Source organism: Cebus imitator, unplaced genomic scaffold, assembly GCF_001604975.1.
Source record: "Cebus imitator isolate Cc_AM_T3 unplaced genomic scaffold, Cebus_imitator-1.0 Scaffold461, whole genome shotgun sequence".
Lineage (NCBI taxonomy): Eukaryota > Metazoa > Chordata > Mammalia > Primates > Cebidae > Cebus > Cebus imitator.
In genome coordinates this window covers 398,226-409,558 of record NW_016107776.1, presented here as the reverse complement: position 1 = coordinate 409,558, position 11,333 = coordinate 398,226, and the positions used below count along the sequence as shown (strand labels likewise).

At 55.4% G+C, this 11,333-nt stretch overlaps 2 protein-coding genes across 7 annotated transcripts in view; one reads left to right on the top strand and one right to left on the bottom strand.

Moving 5' to 3' along the window:
• The window catches only part of TXNRD2 (thioredoxin reductase 2), a 57,788-nt gene extending 49,327 nt beyond the window's left edge, over positions 1–8,461 (bottom strand). For 2 of the 5 annotated variants that reach the window (XM_017512061.2, XM_017512063.2), the window contains exons 1-2: positions 8,242–8,359; positions 3,227–3,292 (exon numbers count right to left, since the gene is read on the bottom strand). In XM_017512061.2, the coding sequence (XP_017367550.1) occupies positions 3,227–3,292; positions 8,242–8,344 (169 nt within the window). In that variant the 5' untranslated portion in view covers positions 8,345–8,359. Of the gene's footprint in view, positions 1–3,226; positions 3,296–8,241 lie in introns of all 5 variants that reach the window. The other 3 variants (XM_017512062.1, XM_017512060.2, XM_037732644.1) reach the window with 3 other exon arrangements.
• The window catches only part of COMT (catechol-O-methyltransferase), a 26,742-nt gene continuing 23,694 nt past the window's right edge, over positions 8,286–11,333 (top strand). The window contains exon 1 of one of the 2 annotated variants that reach the window (XM_017512065.2): positions 8,286–8,438. The gene's annotated coding sequence lies outside the window, so the exon portion shown is untranslated. Of the gene's footprint in view, positions 8,439–8,571; positions 8,595–11,333 lie in introns of those variants that run through there. The other variant, XM_037732646.1, reaches the window with a different exon arrangement.

The following is an 11,333-nucleotide window of genomic DNA, read 5'->3' as shown; positions in this document are numbered from 1 at the left end:
AAAAAAAAAAAAAAGGTGGCTGATGCCTGTAATCCCAACACTTTGGGAGGCCAAAGTGGGTGGATCACTCGAGGTCAGGAGTTGGAGACCAGCCTGGCCAATATGGTAAAACCCCCTCTCTACTAAAAATACAAAAAATTAGCTGGGCGTGGTGGCACACACCTATAATTCCAGCTACTCAGGAGGCAGAAGTGGGAGGACTGCTTGAGCCAGAGAGGCAGAGGTTGCAGGGAGCAGAGCTTGCGCCATTGCACTCCAGCCTAGGTGACAGAGTAAGACCCCGTCTGTCTCAAAAAACAAAACAAAAAAAAGGCTGAAATGTCCAGAACAGACACATCCATAGATAGAGGAAGTAGATTAGCAGTTTGTCAGGGGCTGGGGAGAGCGGGGAACGGAGAGTCACTGCTAATGGGTACAGGGTATTTTGGAGAGAGACTAAAATGTTCTAAACTTGACTGTGGTGGTGGTTGCACAATTTTGTGACTATATTAAAAAGCATTGAATAATGCTTTTTTTTTTTTTTAATGATGGGGTTTCACCATGATGGCCAGGCTGATCTCGAACTCCTGACTTCAGGTGATCCACCCACCTCAGCCTCCCAAAGTGCTAGGATTACAGGTGTGAGCCACCGTGCCCGGCCGAATAATGCATTTTAAATAAGTGATTTACAGCTGACCCTTGAGTAACTGTGTAGGTCCACTCATACATGGAGCTTTTTTTCAATAAATATAATCCCTTGACCGGGCACAATGGCTCACACCTGTAATCCCAACGGTTTGGGAGGCCAAGGCAAATAGATCACCTGAGGTCAGGAGTTTGAGACCAGCCTGGCCAACGTGGTGAAACCCTGTCTCTACTAAAAATACAAAAATTAGCCAGGCATGGTGGCGTGCACCTGTAATCCCAGCAACTCGGGAGGCTGAAGCAGGGGAATTACTTGAACCCCGGAGGTGAAGGTTGCATGCAGTGAGCCAAGATCTTGCCACTGCAATTGCACTCCAGCCTGCGTGACAAGAGCAAAAGTCCATCTCAAAAAATATACATATAATCCCTCCACATTAGCAGATTCCAAATCCGCAGCCATGATGCACATTGAAAATACAGTATTCGGCTAGGCATGGTGGTTCACGCCTACAATTTGGCACTTTGGGAGGCTGAGGCAGGTGGATCGCTTGAGCTTAGGAATTCAAGACCAGCCTGGGCAACATGGAAAAACCCCATCTCTACCAAAAAATATAAAAATTAGTTGGGCTTAGTGGCGCCTGTGGTTCCAGTCACTCAGGAGGCTGAAGTGGGAAAATCGCTTAAACCGAGGAGGTAGAGGTTGCAATGAGCCGAGGTCATGCCACTGCACTCCACCCTGGGCAACAGAGCCAGATGTTGTCTCAAAAAACAAAAGCCAGGGTGGTGGCTCATACCTGTAATTCCAGTACTTTGTGAGGCCAAGGTGGGAGGATCACCAGAGGCCAGGAGTTTGAGACCAGCCTGGTCCAACATGGTGATACCCCATTTCTAATTTTTGTAAACACAAAAATTAGCCAGGCGTGGTGGCGTGTGCCTATAATCCCAGCTACTTGGGAGGCTGAGGCAGGAGATTTACTTGAATCCAGGAGCTGGAGGTTGCAGTGGCCCAAGATTGCGCCACTGCACTCCAGCCTGGGTGACAAAGCAAGACTCTATCTCCCCCCAAAAAAAGAGGGCCGGGCTCGGTGGTTCACGCCTGTAATCCCAGCACTTTGGGAGGCTGAGGTGGGTGGATCACATGAGGTCAGGCGTTTGAGATCAACCTGACCAACATGGTAAAAACCCCGTCTCTACTAAAAACACAAAAAAAGTAACCAGGCTTGGTGGCGGGCACCTGTAATTCCAGCTCCTTGGGAGGCTAAGGTGGGAGAATTGCTTGAACCCGGGAGGCAGAGGTTGTAGTGAGCCAAGATCACACCACTTGCACTCCAGCCTAGGAGGCAGAGCAAGACTCTGTCTCCAATAAAAAGCCAACGAAAAAGGAGGCCATAGGGTGGGCCCTGATCCAGAAGGACAGGTGTAAGTAGAGATTAGGACACAGACATGCACAGAGGGATGACGAGGGCCATCTGCAGCCCAAGGGAGAGGCCTCAGAAGAAACCAGCCCTGCCCACACCTTGATGCCTTCCAGCCTCCAGAACTGAGAGACAATAAGCACGTGTTCCTTCAGCCGCCCGGTCTGTTACAGTCTGTTTGTTACGGCAGCCCCGGCAGACTCACGGGACGGAGGACACACTCACCATCGTGACTGTGGCACCGGCTGCAGGGACACATGCACATGTTAAGAATGATCAGACTGCCCACGTGAATGTGTACAGTTATCTCAACAAAGCTGCAAAACCATGTCATCGTCCGCAAGGAAATGCCACTCTCACGAAAGGCGAAGACATACCCAGGCGCTGCCCATATTCTGGATTAAAGGGGACTCAGGTCTCTGCAGCTACAGCATGGGAGTGAATTCACTGCCCAGGCGCCTGGTCTGCTGTAAAGAACAGCACCAGGCCTTGTCGCCGCCTATGCCATCCGTTTCTGGGAGTGGCTCTCAGGGTCCAGTATGGTGCTGATCCCCAATCAGCCAGGAGACTTCCCAGGTTCCTATCCACTCCCCAGCCCCCCGGAGCAAGAGTAGTGGATTTCCTTTACACCATCTGTGCTTCTAAAGCCCAATACTGTACATCAGAGAAGCGCAGCTTCAGGTCCAAAGTGCATGGTTAACGCCTTCTCATTTCAGCCTCACCTGCCTCTCGTCCCCTCTCCTCTCCATTCACCACATCTGCCCCCTTATCATGTTTAGACATTGCCAGAGCAGACCAGGAACTCCTATACAGGGCAGAGTCCAGCAAAGTGCTGATGGCCTGTGCACCCTGCGGGATAGTAGAGGACTGCAAGGTGTCATCTCTGTATACCTCTGGGTCCAGCCCGTTTGCCCAACATCTTTACTGAATGCTCGCTGGGTGCCAGGCCAAGTATAAGGCTCAGCCAGCAGAACTGACCGTGAGCCCTGGTGGAAGCTTCACCGTGGCCACTGGGTGCAGTAGACAGGTGGAGCATGGCAGGGAACAGACTACAGCCCAGAGGCCACTGAGGTGACCCCAGCAGGGAGGTAGCACATTCTGCTCATGGATGCTTTCTGGACAGCACCACCCTCGCTGGGGGCCCTAAAAGCTTTGAGGCCTTGCCACAAAGGATACAGAATTCATACCTTCCTTGGCACAAGCCAGGCCGCCAGATCCCCCGCCAATCACCAGGAGATCGTAGTCCCACTGACCTGCTGAGGGAAGGAATGAGAGGTGAGAAGAAATGCAGCCAGCACAGGTCTGGGGCACACACCCAGAAGGGCCCTCACAATTTCCAACAGGCTAAAAGCTCTCTGGTTAAACATGGTATGGGATCTATTTTATCCAGGATGGGAGACTCCATTCTGTGACAGTCAGGGGTGACAAGGTACCACGCATCAGAGCAGAAAGAGTGACTCCATACACATCGTCTGTGCAAATCCAGAGATCAAGCCATATGGGGGCGAGGTTGGTCATGGGTGCGTGTGATCATCTTTGCAAACCACGCTGCATACACACACCAGGTCAACTGCTCTGAACTCAAACTTTACCCAGTGTTCTGATGGAGACACAGAGCTATTTTCTTTTTTATTCTGTTTATTTTTGAGACAGGGTCTCACTCTGTCACCCAGAAGATTATAGTCCCACCGCCCTGCTGGGGGGAGCGACGAAAGGTGAGAAGGAACATGGTCAGTACAGGGCTGGGACACAGACCTGGAAGGGCCCCCATGACAGGAGCACAGTGGGGCAGTCACAGCTCACTGCAGCCTCTACCTCCTGGGCTTAAGTGATCCTCTAGCCTCAGCCTCCAGAATAGCTGGGACGATAGGCACAGACCACCATGTCCAGCTAATTTTTTTGTTTTGTTTTGTAGAAACGGGGGCTATGTTACCCAGGCTGGTCTCAAACACCTAGCCTTAAGCAATCCTCCCACCTTAGCCTCCCAAGGTCCTGGGACTACAAGCGTGAGCCACCAAGATGGCCTAAAACATTTTGGAGTCCACACGCCTTTCGGTTGTGAAGTCTGCCCTCCATCACAAGTGAGCAGGAATAAAAGCACAAACAGCCCCTGTCGCTCACAGCTGGCCCGTCCACACAGCCAGGGTCTCTGTGCACCTGGCCGCAGTGACCCAGCAGGGAAGCCACCTGGGCACAGGGACAGCTGCCTAGGCTCAGGTTTTATTCCTGGAATTCCTTTCAGGCTGGCTGTGGTGTCGCCTGGCCTCGGTCGTCCATGGTGGCTCACTGCACATAGGGCCACTCTCAGTCTTTTTAGCCTGCAAAAGCTGTCATCTGTGTCTACTCTGGAAGCTACTGACAAGACAGGCAAGCAAGGGGCTGCCAAAAAAGGGAGGGATGGAGAAGAAGGGAGTGGAGGGAGGAAGTAGACGGGAAGCACACTGAACTGGGCCTGAGGGCCGGGACACCCACAACAAGCACCAGCCCACTCCCTGGTGAAGGAAGGAGGGAATAATTGAAAGGCATCAGTCTGTTGGGGTGAGCGCAGGGTGGGGACTGATGACAGGAGTCTGGGGTATAAAACAAGTAGTGCTCTCAGCCCGTCTGCAGATACCAGCCTGCCAGATGAGAAGCACTACCCTGCCAGGGCATCTGGAGCTGGTCACTGCTTCAGACGAGGCCAAGAGGTTCCATGATCAGAGCAGGGTCTGTCATCCAAGGCTGGGCAGCCTGCCCAGCACCAGCATCAGAGCTCAGCATGTGTCATGAGAAGGCTGAGCCTATCATCTGGAGCTGGTCACTGCTTCAGACGAGGCCAAGAGGTTCCATGATCAGAGCAGGGTCTGTCATCCAAGGCTAGGCAACCTGCCCAGCACCAGCATCAGAGCTCAGCCTGTGTCATGAGAAGGCCGAGTCTATCTTTGCAGCCACCTCTGCCTTCCTAAGCAGGCAAGGCTGCAGAGAATATACCTGGAGTGCCATGTCCCTCTGCACCCCCACTCTGCCAATGCCCCACAGACAGGGGTCTAGAACCTGCACTCCTAAAGGAGACAAGAGCTGGAACCGAGACGAGCCCTGGCTCGCAGCTGAGAAAGCCTGAGAAGCTGCATCCAGGCACTCAGGCCACGGCCTCACGCCAGCCTGCCCCATACCCAGACACTCCCACGGTTTCGCCTGGCAGCCAGCATCTGACTGCTCGGTCCCAGCAGCCAGTCTAAAGCACACTCAATTCCTAATTCAACTCAAGAGCTCTGGAAAGGCCTAAGCTGCTGTAAATTATTCTGGTGGCTTTAACATAAGTCTAGAGCACCAAGGACTGCTGGTCAGGGAGAAGCTGCCACCAGGTCCCCCGGGGAGCATGCGCCTGCTGATGGAGGAGCATCTCTCTCCTCCTGCTGTCTGGTGGCTGGAGGCTTTGCCCAGAAAGGCCCTACCTCCCGTGCCTGTTCTTGCTGCCATACAGGGCCCTCGCTGGGTCGTCCTGCCCTGCAGCCTGGCACTGTGCCCCATCTGCTGTCGGGGAGGATGAGCAGCTGTCTGGATGTGCTTATCTCAGGCGGCTTGCTCTCCCCCTGTGCACACCCAGGAGCCCTCTCGGGCTGATAAACACTGGCATAGGGGAGTCATTTGCAAGTGTAGCAAATCTGTCTTTAAGCACTTGGGAGGGCTGGGTAGCCTGATGGGGAGGAAGGACCCCAAAGTACCTCAAAGGTGGGTAGGGCAGATGCTGCTCTGTGGGAGGAAGGGCTGGGCGGCAGGCATTACCGGGCGGCAGGCATTACCTGGGGACACACTTGTGCGCTCCAGTGCCCTGGGAAACCTCATAACCTTGCCCCTCACCCACTTTGGCCAGGTATACCCTCTCTGCCTGCAGGGCTTGGCCCCAGAAAGTGTCTGCCTCGCCTCGCCTGCTGACACATTGTCCATTAATTTTCTGCTCTGGGCTGGGCATGGTAGTTCACACCTATAATCCCAACACTTTGAGAGGCCAAGGCAGGCAGATTACAAGGTCAAGAGATCGAGACCATCCTGGCTAACATGGTGAAGCCCCATCTCTACTAAAAATGCAAAAATTAGCTGGGGGTGGTAGTGTACACACCTGTAGTCCCAGCTACTCGGGAGGCTGAGGCCGGAGAATTGCTTGAACCTGGGAGGCGGAGGTTGCAGCCCTCCCTCCCGAGTCCACTGCTGGCCAAGGGCCAGCCACCCTGTCTCCCACAGCCACCACCCCTGAGCTGAGATTGCGCCACTGCACTCCAGCCTGGCAACAGAGCGAGACTCCGTCTCTAATAATAATAACAATTATAATAATTTTCTGCTCCTCTTTGAACCCAGTGCCTGGTACAGGCCAGCAAAGAGCAGGAGCCCAGAGCTCACAGCAAGGCCCAAGAGAATGGAGCACTGTACCAGCGAAAGCAAGCAGAAGGCTCCCCAAAATGTGCACCCACAGGTGGGCTGGCCACCGTGCGTGCCACCTCAGGGGCCTTCCTGTGCGGCTGCTTCCCTACCTTGAGCTCTTTCCTGGCAGCAAGGGTCGCTCTGGCTCCTGTTCAGGGGCTACATCAGCCACCTCCTCCAAGCCTGGGACGGAGCAGGTCTTCCTGCTCTAAAAGGAGAAACTGCAGGGCCTGTAGTCCCAGCTACCGGGGAGGCTGACGCTGGAGGGTGAGTTGAGCCCAGGAGCTCAAGGCTGCAGTGAGCTATGATAGCACCACAGCACTCCAGCCTGGGTGACAGAGTGAGACTGTCTTCAAACAAACAACAACAACAAAAACTGCACCCTGGGCCAGGCACAGTGGCTCACATCTGTAATCCCAGCACTTTGGGAGGCTGAGGCAGACAGATCATGAGGTCAGGAGTTCAAGACTAGCTTGGCCAACATAGTGAAACCCCATCTCTACTAAAAAAAAAAAATACAAAAAACTGTACTCCAAAGTCGCTGTAGTGGGTCAGCATCTTCTCTAGGCCAATCAGTTCCTCCTTGCCCCAGTGAGGGACAGGACCCTCAGGGTACCTCCTTGCCCAGCTAAAATCCAAATGCTCTGGCCCAAGGCCATGGTTACTGGAAACCTGAAGGGCCCTGAGCTTGTGATCACAGGGGCAGCTCCTGTTTATGAGTCTTTTACGAGCACCAGGTGGAAGCATGGGTGGGTGCATTTAACCTGACACACGCAGCCAGGAAGCTTTGAAAGATGGAGTGCCCTGGCCGAGGGTCTCAGGGCTCAGAAAAGCCGTGAGGTGGTGACTGCCTCCCCGGACTCTGTTGGGTCACCCCCCAACCTGGAGATCCACAAGACCTCCATAGCAACACCTCTGCCCATTCACACATGCTGTCAGCCCTCCCTCCCGAGTCCACCGCTGGCCAAGGGCCAGCCACCCTGCCTCCCAGTCGCCATCCCTGGGAAGGAGCCCTAACCCCATCCTTACACCCCTCTACACTCATCGCCTGTGGGGAGAGCTGCTCGCTGTCACAGGCGTCCAGAGGGCAGGGTCGAAGGCCCTGCTGCATGGTGGGGGACCATGCTGTTGTGCATGGAATGAAACTGGCCACACATAACAACAGACATGGTGGCGCTTTGGCCGGCTCCAGGGGAATCTGTCCTACAGGATGAGGTTAGAACCCTCCTGAGTGATCAGGCACCCAGCCCCTGCTTCGAGTGCTCAATTATAATTATGGTCCTGATTTGGTCAACTGTTCCTCAGGGGCTCCAGGAGGATGAGTGTGTATCCTCCCCTTGCTCTGTGCAGCCTCTAGCCTCTAGACTCTAGGAGTCTGGGGACAAGGTAGGAGATGGGAGGTCTGGCCAGTGGAGTCGGTGCCTGGTGACCTCAGGAGGTGGGACATCATCCTCTTCAGGACTGTAGTTGTTACTGGGGCGCCAGCCATGGGAGACCAAAGGTGCAGCCAGCACAGCAGGACCTTAGACAAGGCACCCAGCCTCAGTTTCCCCATCTAGGAAGGGGGCTGCCTGTGGGCTAGGAGCAGCCCGGACTCCTGCGCAAGACTAGATCATGGATACCCCCGCGTGGCCACCCCCACGGGGACACCCTGGCCCCCGCCGCACGGACACCCCCACGAGAGCACGCCCACGGGGCACCCCCGCCCCAGCCGCGCGGACATCCTCACAAGGGCACCCCCAGGCGGACACCCAGGCTCTGGGCGCGCGGACACCCCCACTAGGACGCCCCGGCCCCAACCTACCTACGGCACCCTGCGCCGCGCCCCGCACCCCGCCCGCCACGGCCGGCGTCCGCCACCGGAAGCGCCCTCCCAGTCCCCGCAGCGCCGCCGCCATCGCCGCCATCGTCGCGGGGCCTCCCGGGCGGCTGAGGCTGCCCGCCGCGCTGCCTGCGCCCGCCGGGGCGGGTCCTGTCCCAGCGCGCGCCGCCGCAGCAGAGGTGAGCGCGCCGGCCGGACGGGGGCCGCACTGGGGCCGCACTGGGGCCGCACTGGGGCGGGGGCCGGGCGGGGGCCGGGCGGGGGCCGGGCGGGGGCCGGGCGGGGGCCGGGTTGGGGCGGGGACCTTCGGACCTAGGGCGGGACCTCGGGATAGGGTGTGGGAATTCCGACCGACGCGAAGGGATCTGACTTTGGGCGGGGTTCCTCGGCCCCGGGGGGAGAGATCTGACTTGGGGTGGGGAGCCCTGGACGGGGAGTGAAGAATTCGGACCTCGGTGAAGGGAGCCGACTTCTGGTCGGGGGGGTGGTCTCTGAACCCGGGTCGAGGAGCTATGGATGGGGGTGGGGAATTCGGACCTTGGGTGGGCATCTTTGGACCGGGGCGGGATCCACAGACTCCTTGTGGGAGGCTGAGGTTGAAGACCTGTGCTAAGGTGAGGGGCTCCAGATAGGGGTGGGAGATCCCGCTTCAAGACTGGGTTGGGGGTCCAGACCAGGAGGATAAGCCTGTCCCTGGAGTAGGGCTTGACCTGATGAGGGTGTGGCGGAGTCACAGGGGAGGGCCCCACTTGGTCTTGGGCTGAGATCAGACTCTCAGAGCTGGAGAGTTGCAGGGGGCCTGGAGGAGGGTCTCTGGAGCCCCCGATTCAGAGGGTCTTGGTGACCTGTCTAACAGGCATCCTGTTGGAGGCCTCGGAGTACCGCAGGCCTTCCACTGCAAGAGAGTGGCCACTCCACCAGGAAGGGGCCCAGGACTCCCCGGGCGGGTGCTGTGTGGTGTGCAGGACCACGTGGGAATGTTAGCGAAAGGGGAAGTCCCTCCAGGCCTGCCCTGCTAACAGACCTGCTTTTTGGATTTTTCCTCCAAGCTGGAGGGTCCATAGGAGCTGCCCTGCAGGACCCAGTGAGACACTAGTTAATACAGGAAAAACAGATTTTTACTTAGTAACAACTGACAACTTGAGAAAAAGCTGGCTCCATGTCGACACGCCTGGAGTTTAAAGGGAGAGTGAGGGAGTAGGAAGGGATGGGGACTCTGTAGAGTGAGGGAAGTCGAAAATCACCAAAACCAGGAAGGGAGGGTTGGCCCTTGTGAAATCAGCTGATCTGGGTTTGCCCTTGGGGCTTACTGAAGTCAGGCCCCCAACCTCCCACAGAGACTGGGAGACCGGGACCTCATCCTCAGGCATTGGCCAGAATTCACAGGAAATTCTTGTGGCAGCCTTGAGTTTCTCAGGCAGGCACGTTAAAGGGCACTATGATCGTTCTAAGAATGTGGCCTTGAGCTATCAGGAGCTGTGTTAGTGTTTGTTCCAGCCTGGCTAGGCCAGGGCGAGGCCCAGTGGAGGAGGGGGCTCCCGGGAGCCTGGCTGTAGTATGGGGAGGGAGAGTTTGTCAGCAGCCCTCCTGTGCAAGAAGGGCAGAGACATGCTTCTTTGCTCTCAGCAGTTACCCATCCATTTTCTGTTCAGTGCTGTGTTCATAAGGTGCTAGCGGGACCATCTCTCGACACTTGGTAGCAAAGGATTTTTGCTGGATGATGCAGTCAAGCATTTAATGAGGAAACAAAAATAGGCCAGGCATGGTGACTCGTATCTGTAATGCCAGCATTTCTGGAGGCTGGGGAGGATCACTTGAGACCAGAAGTTTGAAACCAACCTGGGTAACATAGTGAGATCCCCATCTCTACAAAAAATTTAAAAATTAGCCGGGCATGGTGGTATGCGCCTGTAGTTCCAGCCACTCAGGAGGCTGAGGTGAGAGAATCCTTTGAGCCTGGGCGGTGGAGGCTGCCATGAGCCGTGATCATGCTTCTGTACTGCAGCCTGAGCAACAGAGAGAGACCCTATATTAAAACGACGAAAAAAAACAAGCAAGCAAAACAAAGATGTGTGGTTGGAGCTGTTGATAAATCCAGTTTTTGAGCCTAGAGGGCAGCAGTTGAGATTTCTGGCAGTTGGGCCCTAACAAGGAAAGCAGGAGCACTCGTGGATTTCCTGGTGTGTGGTGTGAAGTTTGCGGTGATGGCGCAGGCACTGGTATCCCAGGGGTGGTTACTTCCTGGAGAGAGCAAGGGGCGTGCAGGAGCTTGAGGGGGTGCTTCCTGGGTGGCCTGTGTAGCCGCCTTGCTGCGGAATATGTTGTGGTGCTCAGTTCTTTCAAGTTTATATCAAACTTTCTGGCTTCAGTCTGCAGGACTTTCCTTCAGATCCTGGGGGCAAAGGGCAGCTACAAGACCACCTAAGTCCCAATAGGGATTTGGGTTCTTGGTGACACCAAGTCAGGGAGGACACAAATTGGAAATGTCAGTCTGGAGAGAATAGTAGCCAGAAGAAAAGTAGAGGGGAGGATTTGGTAAGGGCTGGCGTGTAGGAAGGCAGTGACAATCCAAGTAACAGGCAGATCATAAAACTCAAAGACGGCCAGGCGTAGTGACTCACGGCTGTAATCCAAGCACTTTGGAGGCCAAGGCGGGCGGATCACCTGAGGTCGGAAGTTCAAGACCAGCCTAACCAACATGGTGAAACCCCGTCTTTAAATAAAATAAAATAAATAAAAACCTCAAAGACAGGCCAGGCCCAGTGGCTCATACTTGTAATCCCAGCACTTTGGGAGACCAAGGTGGGTGGATCACCTGAGTCCAAGAGTTCGAGACCAGCTTGGCCACCATGGCAATACCCTGTCTCTACTAAAAATACAAACAATTTGCTGGGCATGGTGTCTCTATTAAAAATACAAAAAATATAGCTGGGCGCCTATAATCCCAGGTACTTAGAAGGCTGAGGCAGGAGAATCGCTTGAACCCAGGAGGCGGAGGCTGCAGTAAGCTAAGATCGCCCCACTGCACTCCAGCCTGGGCAACAAGAGCAAAACTCCATCTCAAAAAAAAAATT